General features: G+C 35.1%; 1 protein-coding gene and 1 long non-coding RNA gene across 4 annotated transcripts; one reads left to right on the top strand and one right to left on the bottom strand.

Moving 5' to 3' along the window:
* The first annotated feature begins 2,223 nt into the window (after positions 1 to 2,223).
* Positions 2,224 to 9,678, top strand: LOC121330753. 2 transcript variants are annotated; one of them, XR_005951887.1, is made up of 5 exons: positions 2,224 to 2,314; positions 2,503 to 2,589; positions 6,430 to 6,501; positions 8,773 to 8,900; positions 9,250 to 9,678. It is a non-coding gene; the product is annotated as an uncharacterized LOC121330753 (long non-coding RNA). The 2 variants fall into 2 exon arrangements; XR_005951886.1 differs by lacking the exon at positions 2,503 to 2,589 and having other exon boundaries at positions 2,230 to 2,314.
* Positions 9,679 to 9,756: 78 nt separating this feature from the next.
* Positions 9,757 to 14,258, bottom strand: LOC121330752 (UPF0764 protein C16orf89 homolog). 2 transcript variants are annotated; one of them, XM_041277477.1, is made up of 8 exons: positions 13,765 to 14,258; positions 12,455 to 12,607; positions 11,932 to 12,082; positions 11,526 to 11,643; positions 11,142 to 11,304; positions 10,786 to 10,890; positions 10,500 to 10,610; positions 9,757 to 10,217 (listed from the first exon to the last, which is right to left on the bottom strand). In XM_041277477.1, exons 1-8 carry the CDS (start codon positions 13,934 to 13,936, stop codon positions 10,114 to 10,116), a joined length of 1,077 nt encoding a protein of 358 aa, XP_041133411.1. In that variant the 5' UTR covers positions 13,937 to 14,258; the 3' UTR covers positions 9,757 to 10,113. The 2 variants fall into 2 exon arrangements, with proteins under 2 accessions (XP_041133411.1, XP_041133412.1); XM_041277478.1 differs by having other exon boundaries at positions 9,760 to 10,217; positions 10,500 to 10,592.
* Between the last annotated feature and the right edge of the window lie 1,178 nt (positions 14,259 to 15,436).

Here is a 15,436-nt window from a genome sequence, read left to right as displayed (position 1 = left end):
TTGTTTGTCTGTTTATTTTGGCTACCAGTGCCGTGTCCTGTGTTTTTGTTTGTCTTACAACCGTTTATTTTCTGACTGTCTGTTTATTTATTAAATGCTGAGTGAGACCATTCGCTCAGCTCCACCAAACTCCACCTCTCTCTCTCTGTTTATTTCCTGGTTCCTGTTTCTGGTCTGACGTCCCCCACTCTGGCCATCTTTGTGACAATGTGCACAAAATATACCCTGATGGAGAATGCAGTAGGGCTATGGAGGAATGAACAAAAGTCTTTTAACGAAAAAAGTATGAAAGAAAAGGGATCATACCAGTACATGTGGCTTTTTTGTACCAATTAAAGGTTGTCACTGAAGGAATGAATCAATGAAGGAAGTAATATTGTATAACACCCAAAGCCCTACTTAGTTGCTTTTCAGCATAAGGCTGACACTGATTAGCACTAATGTTAGACTACCTAATGTTACCTTAGGTAAGTTAGAGCTAATTAGGGTTTATTTGAATGCATTAGGAATATATTCATTGCATTGATTCATCATTCTGTTTTTTGTTTTTGTGGTTTATTTATAATCTTCAAGATACAACTCTGCTGTAGTAAAAAATTGCACCATTGATGAAATACTGACATGCCTCTCCAAATTGTTCTCAGCTGTCGATGATCCAGCCCAGGAAGCCTTGACAGACAGGCCTCCATGTTCTGAGGAGGTGAATAGCACTGACATTTTAACAGCAGAGTTCCCTAAAGAGTTCTGTGTGTGTGAATTATAATGTGTGGAGGTGTATGCTATACACAGCAACAAACAGATTATTAAAGTCATTCAGCTGTTTACTTAAACGTGACATGAGCTTTAGAAGCCTATGCAAATGAGCTGTTGAAAGGTAGAAGTCTAGCCGTACACACAGACTGGTAAATTTAATTGTGTAAAATGCAGTCATGCCCATTAGTAACTTCCCACTGGCTCTTGTTTGATCTTAATTGATATTAAAGCAGCCTGCTGCGGTATTCCATAATGAAAACATTAAAACTGCTGGGTCGGCAGGATTTGTTTGCTCTAGCACGATAGCTTTTCCCCTTTTATATAACACAATTTATTCATTAGGTCTCTTTAATCCTACCCCTGATCCCTGGAGATTCCAGTACTTTTTTTTTTTTTTACTATAACTGGAAAAAAAACAGGAGGAACACTCTTAAAATACTTCCCGTCAGCACACATGATTACTAGAATTATTTGTTAACACATTCCATTTTCAGAATGTTTTTTTAAAACAGTTGTTACTCTGTATGCTGGGTTTGCTATGTCTTTGCAGCATATGTGGTCTTAAGAATTGTAGACATCTGGAGGCTGGGAAACCTCAACAATATATCCCAAGCAGCCGTCTGCCCTGCCTGTATTTGTAGGGCACTACACCTGTTCTAAAGATGAGGAATGAATCAGGGCTGTAGGAACATGCCTTTATGTTACCATCTGGATACTAAATGGAAGCACTGCTGCTTATAATGTAACAAAGTTTTTTGGCCACTAAATTCTTGACCTACATCATAAGCCATTATGGATACAGATTGAACCGAGGAGCTAAAAGAAAGTCCATAAAATGAATGCATGCAATGCTGAATTATTCATATCTAAAGACTGTAAAAACAGTTTTTGATTATATATACTGTATTTATGCCTGCACTTAAATACATCTGCAGCGCCTGACGCATACATTTTGTGTTCATATCTATCCATAGATATTTTTAGGACATGTGTGCCCCAAACACTTTTTGATGTCGTAGCTGCTTTAAGGACAGTGCTGACATTTAAAGATAATATCTTCATTGTATTTATTTGTCCCATGTGATTAGGTTTACCCTATCTCATTTATTCTGAAAATGGATCACTGCTTGTTGCAAAGATCTATTAATGTCCTGTCATGTATGTGTCTTATAGAAAATTGCTTTGCATTCCCTAGCTACTGTAGACCTTATTTCTACCAACTGGAATTTCAGATTATAGAGCACAAGTTATATTTGTGCTGTGTGGTTGACTTCCAGAAACTTACATTTTGGTTGGGAAAGCTTGCTTCTGACCCCATGAGGTGGTTTTTAAAACAAGCTGAAAACATGGCTTTTTATTTATAGCTAAGATTTCGGGCAAAAATATTTTAAGTGTGCTTGATTGTAGGGGCTCGATCCAGCGACTCTGCAAAACCAAGCCTTGACGAATATGCATTCCAAACCCACAGAAGTTTTTGAGAAGTTGCTGTTTCTACTGCAGCAGAACCCTTTCCCCGCAGAGACCTTTGGAAACCTGCTGCTTCTCTACATTAAAAAATTAAGTGAGTTTGTTTAAATTTACATTCATATCAGTACATTAATTGCAATATGATGTCATTTCTGGTGATGTGTCTTCAGAAAAAAGCTTCAGTTTGTTTGTTTAATGTCATTTTATTCTACATTTTTTATTCAGATTGCTGCAGAATACCCTTATTCCAATAACCTTAAATTCATGCTTTTTTCTTGAAAGGAAGGTACATGAACCTCAAGTCTAAATGTTGTGTCGTGTGTGACTGATAAGGGTTACCACATGACTGACTCCAGACCTGAAGTTAAGGTGTGGACCTGAATACTTATGTGCTTTATTGGTGCATGACTGACTTCTTCTTCAAGCGTCTGCTGGCTACATAAATGATCTATTTTCGCAAGGCAGTAAAATGTATCAATGCACAGTATAAAACACAATACAGCAATTTGACCTGATTTTGAGTTTCTTTCAAAAAAGGAGACATCTAAAATGGAAACTAATCTAACAGGTTTTTAACATGACAATAAGCCAATGCAGACTTTTTGCTCTAGAACAGGGCTTTCCAACCCTGGTCCTGGGGACCCCTGTGTCTTCTGGTTCATTCCAACTGAACTCTCAATTACTTAACTAACCCCTTGATTGAACTCATAATTAACTAACTTTATTAGGCATTGTTAATTGTTGGAAATTTCAACTTATCTGTAAAATATTATAAATAACTTGAAATCTACCATTTTAGGCATTGATAACTATTAAAAATATCTAATTAAACTAATTATTAGCTCAATTAAGGGCTTAGTCTTGTAACTGAGAGCTCAGTTGGAATGAAAACCAGAAGACACATGGGTTCTGAAAGACCAGGGTTGAAAACCACTGCTCTAGAACAATGGTACTCACTTGTGGCTCTAAGTTTTTTCAAAACCATGACCTTGTTACAATCAGGTCCTTAATATCTTAACTGAACGATTAGCTTCAGTTAGTCTATTAAAAGCGTGATTGGAAGAAGGTCCTGGACTAGAGAAAGAGAACACTGCAGGCTCACTAGAAAATTGGACTACTTTATTTTTATTTATAATGATCTGCTCCTGATTAAAGATGTTTATGTCCCTGGTTTAAAGATAGCTCATAGTTCACTGGACTGTCATGCAATTAAGCTGTTAGTTATTTGCCTTTTGGTCCTAGACCTTTGTTACTCTAGCTATATTGATCCCATGTCTGTCAGTAGAATACATGTGCCGAATGTAGCATCTGCTCACAGGCTTTCAAGCCATATTGTACTTTGTTTGCTGATAATGGGATTTTTATAAAGCTGGCTGTTGTTGTAATGGAAATCAATGTGAAACCGTGAAAAACAGGTTCAATATTTCAGTGCAAAAGATTATTTGTTCATTCTTGCATCTAAACTCATAAGATGTAACATTTCATGAATACAAGCAGTACATTCTCCTTAATTTTATAGACAGTTTGATTGTGCTTCTGAGCAATGTATTCAGAGTTGTAAATTTTGACATTTTGAAATCTGTTTGGATATTTTGCTACAGGCTATGTATAAATGAGAATTTTTGTTTTGTTTTGATTTTGTTCATTTTCTCCTCTAGCATATTGCTGTTTGTTAGCAAATTCACAGGAACCCTATTCTTTTTGAAGTAACATATTTCTCAAAGTCTGAGGACCCTTATCCTAAAGCTAGTAACAGGTCCACTAATGGAAAATATATAAATGGGTACACAGCAAATAGACAAGTGTGACTCTTATTGCACTCTAGTAATGGTCTGTAGCCTAAGTATATTACATTATTATGCTGCTGTTTATATCTTTCCTGTACTACTAGAACACTCTGCAGGTTTCAATGGAATAGTGTTTAAAGAGATGAGGTCTGCAAATTAGCATGCAAGAGATGAAAATGTTTATACCTAATAAAAACTAAATGTAACTTTTCTTAACTTGCATTCTTTGTTCTTTTAGTATTTATAGGAGTTTTTAGACATCATGATAACATGGCAAACTGCCCCAGAAGAGATCATCATTTGTCCTCTACAGTATTTCTAGAAAGTGTTTGTGCAATCATTTAGTTTTGTATTGACCTGTACAAAGATTAAAAGAACAAATATAATTCAATTAATTTCAGGCCCAATTTTTAAAGAATTATTTAATGTCAGGGGGAAATCATTCTTTTAAAAATAGATTTGTTTCCTTAGGCATTCCAAAAGTTTGAAACTGCAGCTAAACTGACAGAGCAGCTTTGTAAACTGACTAAACAGGTAGAGTTTGATCTCCTCCTCAATTAGAAATGCCTATTCTTAATACAAATGATTGCATTTCTATTAATTATATTTTCCAGCCTTTCAAATTTGGATAGTTCTTTTTTCATTAAGGTGTAAGAAGCAAGACATCATTGGGATGATGACGATGCTGTGAAAAGGGCTGCAAATGAGTATGATGAAGCTCTTGAAGTATCATAGTGGCCTATCACATTTGCAATGTCTGTGTGGCATTGGAGATGACAGTACATTTTTACATCGTCATCTGATTACACATGCATCATTTTATTTTATTTTTTTAATTGGAGGGAATTTAAGGGGGGGCATGAACTTTGAGGTAAATATTCATTGTTAATAAAACTAACATTTATTTACTGCATGCATCAACAACACAATTTTGGGAAATTATGACAATAATAATAATTGGCATGTGCTATACCGTCGTTGTAAAGGAATTGTAAATAAACATGTTCTGTGTGTTTTGGGTTTACACCAGGCAATAATTGTTAGCAGTAATTGTTAGTGGACAAACTGCACTGAATCCACACAACACAGAATTTTGCAGAGAGTCAGAGAGGCTCTGACTGGGAGGCAGTGGAAAGGAATATCCAGAAACTGTGCTCAGGGCATCTGATGATTCCAGGGCATTTGTCAAGCACTCACAGCTTTCACTTCCAGAACTGGTCACCTCTAACATCAATCCACCCTAACCCTAACTTAAACCCAACCCCAACCCTAACCTTAAGCAACCCCAGCCCTAAAACCTAATCCTAACCCAATACCTAACCATTAAGAATCATCTGATGCCCTGAGCACAATTTGTAGTGCATATTCCTTTGTGCTGGAGCAATATTTCCCGGCAATTTTTGAGCCTGTGATGACATTTTACTCATCATTCTAAGATGGCCACGCCCAAAGATAAGTCGCTCTTTTTTTTTTTTAAGTTAATGGTTGTCTTTGAGACTGCAAACATTAATAGTATTAACGAAAAAAAATGCTGTATTCTCAAATTTCTATAAAACTGAACACAACAGGGATAAGCAACGGATTTATTGTATATCTCTTTTTATAGTTTGTCGTTATGTTTTTTGCTAATTATGTTTGACAGCAACATTGTAATATTCTCACAAACATTGCGTAGAAAATAAAACTCTTACTTTAAACATCATAGTTGATGATTTATTTAATCTATACCCTGATAAAGTAATTTTTTAACTAAACGGAAAAACCTGCAGCAGTATTTAAGTAAATGTATAGTACTGCTGCTCATTTTTTGTATTTCTTTATGTGGTTGTTTTAAGCAGATGGAACTTTGAAGTCATATTTAGGGCAAATATTGTTCTATAGCCTACTACATACTGAACTGTAAAACAGCAGTACGCGACAGCACAGATTATATATGCATTGATCTGTAAATTACCAATAATAAAAATGTATTTTCCATTTTGTACAATTTGAGAAAATCAAGTTACCTTAATGCCAGTTTATCACAGTAACCAAATGGAAGAGAATACAGTGCAATATAGTCTATTATGAGTACAGGGCTTTTGAAATTCCAGAGACAGTTTCCACTAGAGATAACACTGGTTCAAAGACTCCATGAGAATACAAGTACTCTACTCTGTTCCTTCTGTTTGCTATAGCTGGGACATTGTAACAACCAAGAATGTCCTTGCAAGAGAAGAAAACCTCAGTAAAGTGCACTGGTGAACTGGAGTTTTTCATCTGATTGAATTCCATTGCTCTCTCTACCTCTTTCTACCTCTTTTCTACCTGTCATTATGCAGGTTTTTTTAGGTTTTTTTTTTTTTTTTTTTTGGGGGGGGGGGGGGTTGAGTTTATGCCACGTCTTTTGACTGAAAAGTGACTTGGTTTATTTACTATTTAGTTCCTGAATGCGAGTGCAATCGTCCTGGCTAATCCCTGCATCTTTTACATCATGACCAGCCAAACCGAGGAGGTAAGCAAAGCAATAAGTGGCATTTGTTGACAACAACAAAAAACTAAAATATACTGTAATAAACCCAGCAATAAACAGCTTTACAGTCAAAATGCTTTGAACACATTGCATTGCTAAGAGAAGAAAATAATGTGTAAAACAAGACACCAGAAGAATATATTGATTCAAGTGCTAAAAAAAAGTACATTTGTGATCACGTTCTGGATTTTTCGATAAAAGAAAGTGAACATGGGAGAATTCCATAGCATGGCAAATGCATTGAGTTATGCGATGTTGGTTTAACAGTCTTGGCATAAACATGCATGTGATGGAGGATGCAACCACTCCCATCACTAATACGAACATATTTCATATGACTTGTGTTAAACATTCTAATATGCATTACCATTGTAAAAAGAATATGCATTTTTGCATATTTAATGAAGTTGTGAGAAATCTGCCAGTCCCTGACCTGTTCCTTATTAGAAACAATTCATTGATCTCACCCCAAAACCTATGGATCAAAGCAATGACGACAAGCGTTTTTTCTACAATAAAAGTTATTTCTAACACTTGCATTCTTGCATTTAAAGAAAGTATAGGCATGGTAAAATTATGATAGTACAGAATAAATAATCTTCATATTTCCTTATTTAACTGCATACTACTGAAACATATAATCAAGAAACAACATCCTGTTAATGTCTACTGGGTGTCTGCTGAAGTCTGATGTTCCTTACCAACTTGTTGCCATAAAAAAATACCTGAAATAACTGAGCTCTGCCAAAACTAAGAAAGATTATTTACTTGTCCTGGGTTTCTTATTGTTTATATGTAACAGTGTCTGGTCCAGTTAATGTCAGAAGCTCCTTAATTAGCCAATGGTACTATTACATTATTGAGATTTTAATCCACCTCACATTCATATCTATTATATGTATTAATGTAAACAGTGGTCTTGTCACTGTGTTACAACTTAATTTCCCAGTGGATTTATGTGCCTTCATCCAACTGGAAAGTAATTTAAGAGAGCCAATTAAAAAAAAATGATTTTGATTGTTACCAGCTGTTTATGTCCCTTAAAGGGGAACTGTAATGTAAATGAATATCTAACGATTTTAATAGAAAACATGTTAACTAAAGCTTTTGATGCATTTTTAGCCGCTCTTTGAGCAGCAGTATATCGTATAAAAACCATTCAAATAAATTAATATTGAATGTATTGGAGCTCTCTTCCGTTGTGCTTTGTGTGCCGTCCTGTCGTTGACTCTATAGTCACACATAGTATTCTATTGAGCGTATGTCTCGTTCCTGTGTTGTACAGTCGTTGTTTTGTTATGGCTGCCGTTTGTTGGTTTAAAGGCTTAGGTACACAAAAATACTTTTTGTTACTGCTTTTCCTTTTGTTATTTTTGCACCCGAACGCTTTGCATTCCGACATAATTTAGCCTGCCGGCGTTCACTGGTGTGGGTGGCTGTGAACGATATGACGTAACACCGGCGCCAGAAAGGTTCCAGTTTAACAAAATTGGCGCAGCGTGACACTTTTGTTATGTATACAGAGCATTTAGAAAGCCTTGTTATTTTGAGTACAGTTCCACTTTATGAACATCACTGAGTGTGCTAGTTAGCAGCACATGGCTTTAGAGCTTTTGTTTAAACCAGAAGGCTCTATCTGTAAATCTGTTATGGGTATGGGTAGGGAGTGCAGTCCATCACCCATTTGTGACATGCACTTGTATTGGCTGTGAAAACATACAATTAGATGTAAAATTAATTGTTAATCTTAATTATTTTTATCACATTAAAAAACTGACTCATGCCTTACACTTTCCCATCTTTACTAAAGCAGATTCAAATTATTAAACAGCTGGCAGTGTAACCCAAGAGAATTTTTTAGCAGTAACAATTCTTATGCTTGGATACCCGTAGTTAATTATAAACTGGAAATGTGTTTACTGTAGAAATGTTGGTGTCTCTTCCTCTGTATCTAAAATAGCATTATTCTCGAGTATTGTTAAGATGTGTTATACAGTATCTGCAATGCCGTGAAGCTAAAATGAATTCACAGAAATATAGGTACTTGTAAATGTAGTCATGGCGGGCTATATTTATACAGTGCTGATATCTTATTCACAGAGCTACTAATTCAAGGTATCAACAACAGGTTTGCTATATAACTATAATCTCTTTAGAAACAATTTTTGCTGAATTTAATTGGTCTTCCAGATATTAGAGATTTTAAAAAATATGCATTGAAAATGTGCTTGATTTCTTCATTTTGATTCCCAGCTTGGGACAGACACCTGGTACTACACCAAGCGTCGATTCCTGTCCCTACTAGAAAACATGTCGAAACACATGATCATGCTACAAGACTGCGTCCTGCAAGAATGTATCTAATTCCTGGAACAGTGAAGGTAAGTGGCTGTTAAATATTTAACAGGTTCAAGCATACTTCAAGAGATTTTTAGGTCAGCTGTAGCCAAAATTTGCAGCATAAAATGTATAGATCAACTGCAATGTATTCATCATCATTATTTTTATGTTAAAGATAATGACAAATGTTCACATGTTAAAACATAGTAGATATTGAAAGCAGATGTCCATAAATGTGGAGTCTGTCCTATGTCTAAAATTACCAGTTGGATTTGCAATACAATATTGAGGTTTCATGTGGAGTTAGGTAGGAAGGAACCAACTGAGAAACTGTTTCTTAATTATTATTCACATGCATTGCACACTAACAGTAATTATTTTTCTCCTCAGAGTAAAGAATGTTCCAGCTGTCATTGAGCAGCCCCTGGAGGAGTACCGAATGCACACTGGAAAGAGCACAGTCACATATGAATCTCGCCTGCTGAAAGCACTCATCTATGAAATTATCTCATGGAATCAATAACGTATTAAATACTGTATTATATTTATTTCAGTAAAAAACTATTCTTTTCTCACTCGCTCAGCTCTTGACACCTGTATTTCAAGCTTTTAAGATACTGCTGACTATATTCATTCCCGTTGTCAAAGCGTCTGTCTTGGGTTTAACTACTTGTTTCTTCATGTTTGTTAAACTGTCCGACTATTTTTCTAATGGATGCAGCTTCTTATTTCTTAATGCACGCTTTTCAATTACTGTATTTGTTCTGCAGAACCTGAATATACATTGATTTTTCTAGCAATAAACCATACTGTATCTCACAGCTGTTCAAATAGATTCATTTAACTTGCAGTAATATTTATTTTCTATATCCAAAAGCCATTTTATCTGACAATCTTTAATAAATAACAGCCACTAAGTTTGTGTTACAAAAGACCATATAACAACAGAGTTTTTCAGCATACAGGCTTAACCAGTGTAACCTAAAAACACTGCAATAATGCACTTGACAAACACTGTAAAACATGAGTAAGGCAGTTACATTTCTACGACAATATTCAAGCCCTGAAGCGATTAATGGATTAAAAAATCTCACCTTACGGGAGCAGTTCTTATAACAACACCCTGGGAGATAGGGGAGTTTTAGCAGTAATAAATATTCTTGATTCCACATTCTGTTATTAAATTTTTTAGAGCTGACACGCGGACGGTGACTCAAGGAAGAATCTGACAGATGAGTTTCATGTACTGTATGGTTAAGGCAGTGGTCTTTTAGTGATGTCCTGCTCTGTTTGGTAGAAGTTCATGTACCCTCCCAGCGTACTCACTGCAACTGCAGTCATGTGGCTGGAACATCCATCTGTGAAAACAGAATGACAGGTAACGCTTCAGACAGGAACATGACAGGACAGAAACAATGGGCACTTTACTGTCAATACTAATATATATTTTAAACAGGGTTCACCAATCAAACATCCAACAGCCGTACAAATGTAAAACGAAAAAATAGACACACGACAAGTAATCAAATCAAATTGCTAATTGGTTTAAATCGCACTAATGCAAATAAAATAGGCATTCCATCTATTCAATGAAGTGCATTACAGCCTCCTGTCATCAAAATACATTTTTCTAAGTATACCCTTTAATGTTTTTTCTCTTCTCTTCACTCTTTTGTGAAGATTTGTGGTCTCCAGTGGGTTTCTCTCCAGTCTCTGTGAGCTTTCCTCCTCCTCTGTAAAGATAAACAATGCTGGAACACCCAATTAACTCTCTTCGCTAAACAGGTCACCTAAACAGCATAAAACTTTCATAATTCAAGCTAACAGGTCAAATGTAATTTCTATCTCTAAGTATATTTTTAGCACCTGGATTAATTATGATTATTTTAACTTTATGGTACATTTTTGTTTTGCTGTATCACTTACCATCTTTCCCAAAACAACCCACATCAGAGTCTTGCCATGTCAGGATGTGCCTCAGCCAGCTTGGTTTATAGAAATCCGAGAAGCCTGCCATTCCACATAGCATTACTATGAAAACAGCACAGACCATTTGTGTTCATTACAGTAGCCTTCTAGTGTTACTAGTTCAATGCAAATATACACATTGGTGCACACTTGTTTAATGTTTAGTCATCAATTAACTCTTTTTTTCCACAGGAAAGAGCGCCAGTGCAAATTACCTGTAAGTATTTCAATGGAAAAGGACCAACAGTACTGCTTTGTTATTAATGTTCTTTTACTAGACTTTACCATTGTATCGATCAGGAGGAAACACTCACTGTTCTCCATAAAAATGTCCCGTGTCTGGATTGGGAAACCACTCTTTTCAAACTCAACGTTGCGCTTCATCATGTTAGAGCAGAAAATCGTCTTGTAGTCGAGGTCTGTCAGGTTGGCTCGGCTCTCCCTGCGCTCCCCTTGCAGTATGTTATAACAACCTCTCTGAAAACCCAAGAGGAAATGACAGACACTTGATGAAATTAACTGGCATTACATGAAAGATGCTTTCATAATATAAGAAATCTTTCTCCCATGCAAAATCCATCAAGGGAAAATAAAATATGTACAGTAATAGACAGTAACGAGTACCTGTGAATACAAACTAGAACAAAGTGAACCCACATGCTGTTACGTAGACTCCTGGGTATTTTTAATGATCTTACCATTGCTCCAAACATGAAGTACAACAGCTGATGAGACAGGGAGTAATCAGGACATCCGAATCTCGTCATAATGTTCCTGCAGGAATTAGTGATAATGCATGGAGTCCCGTTGTCTTTCCTTCAAAAGAAAAAATACAGCAGAAAAGTTTTGTGTTAGAGAAGCTTTAGTATATCTAATTTTTCACGGAAACATAAAAACCTAGCTTTATATATGGATTGCATAAAAACCTTGCCCTTTAATATTGTATTTGTAAATATTTTATGTTACAATTTTATGTTTCTTTCACCGAATGTATCCACATTTTTGCAACTATCCAAGTCCCATAATTAAATTAAAAGCATCTCATGAAATTCTTGTTTCATTCCCTCTGCACCACTTTGATGATGCAGTGAAAAGGCATCATACCATGTTCCCAGCAGAAGGGTCATACACTTGTCACTCAGTTTCTCATCAAAGCACTCCACTTCTCTGAACGCCGGGTAGACGAGAACTGGGTTTGATGTGTTCCACATGTGAGGAACTGTCCAAAAGTCAGCTCCCAAAATGGGCTCAAATTCTGAAACAAAAAAGAAATGAAGTAGGCATATCATGAATCTGTCATACATTTAAATTCACAAAACCTGCTTGAGTCGAAACATTAACTCACAGATATTTGTCCCTACTCCACTTAAGAATACTACTGAAGATTACTGTGCCTTCTTAATAGGGAAAGAAAATACAGTATCTGAATTTAGTTGGCAATGTTAAGAATGATGTATGAATGGTCGTGATTGATCAATAACTGCTATACCTGCCCAAGTCAAATATAAGGTAAAAATGTAATTAATAAAATCAACAGCTTGTTCAACTGCACATGGATCTTTTTTCAAATACGGTATCATCATAAATGCACTATTTTGAGCCATTTCTGAAGCTTATGCACTTGTACCTCTATAATATGTAGGATCGCTCTCCTGGAGTGTAAGGACTGCTTGGATAATGACAGAATTCAGCCTGTTCACCAGCCTCTTCACTCTGGAGAGCTGAGGTATGTCCCAAGGGTCTGTGTGGGGCCATCTTCTCAAAGCTTCCTTGACCTCCACTGAAAAGATGCAATATTAAAAAAAAAAAAAAATGTTCTGCGGGTTTAGTGTGGTGATATTGTGCTTTAGGATTTTGGTTTATACCAGTTGTTAACAATGTGGTAGCTTGCCCAGTGGTATTACAACCAGAAGGGGGCGATATAATATATACAGTATGTATATATTATTGTGCAAAACTTCAGCAATACTGATTTTTTAAAAAAAAATATTATTATTATTTGTGTTACATATGTTGTTACACATATTATGTACTGTAATTGCTTTGGCAATACTGCTGATGTATTTGAATTTTAGAGAGAGAGAGAGAGAGAGAGAGAGAGAGAGAGAGAGAGAGAGAGAGAGAGAGGGAGAGAGAGATGATTTGCACAAATAATTATTTCCCTAAAACACAGTCATTCATGGTAAAACAAACATGTTTGTTGAATAGGAGCAACATATTTCTGCAGAACTGAATGAAAGTATTAATCTTTGCTTCCATTTAATACATGACATTGGGACAGATTATAATTACTTAAGAGATTTAAAACCTATTTGTGGTAAATCTGTCCGTGTCAGTGCAAATGCTGTTTCTGCTAGCTGAAGACAATGTTTTACAGGCTAGACTGGTCAGTCCATTTCAGAGTCAAATAGCAAAAGGAAGGTGTACATGAAAGAAATGGGTTTCAGAATCTGATTCCAACTCTTGCAAGTGACTATAAGTAAGTGCAAAGCTTTTATGTTCAAATACAGGACCAGTGCAGTATCAATACACATAACTCAATCAGTCCCTCCTCTTTTTTCTTGGAACGATGTGCAATCGTTCAAAACATAACTATAACGAAAAACGCAGTATGATCGTTTCCATCTTTTACATCAGACAACATCATCAGCTAGTTTCACAGAACGCTAACACTATTATTGGGCTACTTTACCTAAGGTAACATTAGGTAGTTATCAGGGTCTGTGAAACCAGCCACATAAATGTTACCTTTAGAAAAATATATACATTATACAGGGAAACATTAAATTTTCAGTGTATATTTCTAGTAAATGCCCTACACTATAGTATTTAGTATATGTATTTGTTTGTTAATTTATTCATTTGACAAAACACTTTAATGCATTCACACATGGCATATATATTTCATGTTACATTTAAACGCCAGATGTTACTTACCATTCAGAATTTGAAATCCCATGACCCCGTCCAGATTAATGTGTCTAAACTCATTTTCAAAGAAGACGGCAGCCTTTTCCAACGCGAGTAACACTTCGCCTACTACTTCTTGGTGTGTGGCACCAACTGAGGCTAAAAGTACAGCAACCACGGCAGCAAGGTGCGAGCTCATCCTAGCTTTCCCACGCTTTAATCTGTGAAGCAGATGTACTCAGCTCATCGATGAACAGCTGCTGTAACTGCACACTGCAAACCAGGTTGAATCAGGGTCTGTCACGTGTTTTATTGAGGCGTGGTGGTTACCTACTTGGCCTGACTTTAGTGCATGCATGTCTAGGTAGGGTTTTTATCTTCCAGTTTTTATATCTCTAGTTTTATAATTACTAGTCTCATATAATTATTTGCATTAATTACTGTATAACACTTAATGCAATCATTCAAATATCTTTGCTGTGCGACTAATGCACACATATACAAAGAGCAACACGATTTGCAAAAAGGTATCTCACACCATTTACATTAAACAGTTTTTTTTTTTTTTTTTTTTTTTTTTTTTTTTTTTTTTTTATGTAATACTGAAATACATGCTGTTATCCACAGATCTTCCAAACGACAGGGGCCAATTGAAAAACAAACTCGCTGTATTATTAATGCTATACTATTAAACAAAACAAAACTACAATTAATAGGTGATGAGGGTAAAGATGGACAGTGCAGACTGTACGTTATTTGTTCATATTTAATATGCAAGTAACAAAAACAGCGTCTCGCAAAAAATAAATAAATAAATAAATAGGTATGCTGTTCCTGTATGTTCAGTTATAACAGGTGTCGTTATAACTCGATTGGTTAACTTGTGCTTTTAGTTTGTGTTCTACAGTTTAACACTTGCAGAATCAGTGATAAACTATGAGTTATGGTAAGCCAAATTGCATTTTAAGATATCTTGAAATATTTAGAGATATCTGTAAAACATTTCGAGATATCTCAGATTGAATTCCAGATATATTTAATTGTGCAGTTTCTAAGATATCTAAATTAATTAAAACATATATGTAAATCAATTTGAGATATCTAAAAATAAAATAAAGATAGCTCAGATTGATTTACAGATATCTTTAAATACTATGGAAACCATACGGATTGTGCTAGCATGGCACGCCAAACTACCATTTAGAGATATCTTAAAATCAGTGTTTTAAAAGATATCTCTAAATAACTATCTGTTCATTTAAAGATATCTTATTTGAAGATATCTCAAAATAACTTCCTGTGAAAATGCTCTATGTTTTAAATGGACTTTAAAGATTTAGAGCTATCTCTGAATGAACAGGAAGTTATTTGAAGATATCTTTAAATGAACAGGGCATTATTTCGAGATATCTCTAAATGATTTAGAGATATCTGAAAAAAAAACATTTAGAGATATCTTAAAACGATTTAAAGATATCTAAAAATGCGTTTTAGATATCTTATTTAAAGGTCCATTTAAAGATATCTGTAAATCATTTTGAGATATCGCTAAATGTATTTTAGATATCTGGAAATGATTTAGAGATATTATTTATATATATATATATATATATATATATATATATATATATATATATATATATATATATATATATATATATATATATACCTCTATATACAGATTATATGCACTGTGAAA

Source organism: Polyodon spathula, chromosome 18 (genome assembly GCF_017654505.1).
Source record: "Polyodon spathula isolate WHYD16114869_AA chromosome 18, ASM1765450v1, whole genome shotgun sequence".
NCBI classification, from domain to species: domain Eukaryota; kingdom Metazoa; phylum Chordata; class Actinopteri; order Acipenseriformes; family Polyodontidae; genus Polyodon; species Polyodon spathula.
This window is presented reverse-complemented; position numbering and strand designations above follow the sequence as displayed.

Coding starts and splice junctions, on each gene's coding strand:
- LOC121330752 (XM_041277477.1), bottom strand. CDS start 13,936: ATGAGCTCGCACCTTGCTGCCGTGGTTGCTGTACTTTTAGCCTCAGTT. Junction 11,644..11,931: donor ACCCTTCTGCTGGGAACATG/GTATGATGCCTT, acceptor TTTCTTTTGAAG/GAAAGACAACGGGACTCCAT. Junction 10,891..11,141: donor GGACATTTTTATGGAGAACA/GTGAGTGTTTCC, acceptor CTGTTTTCATAG/TAATGCTATGTGGAATGGCA.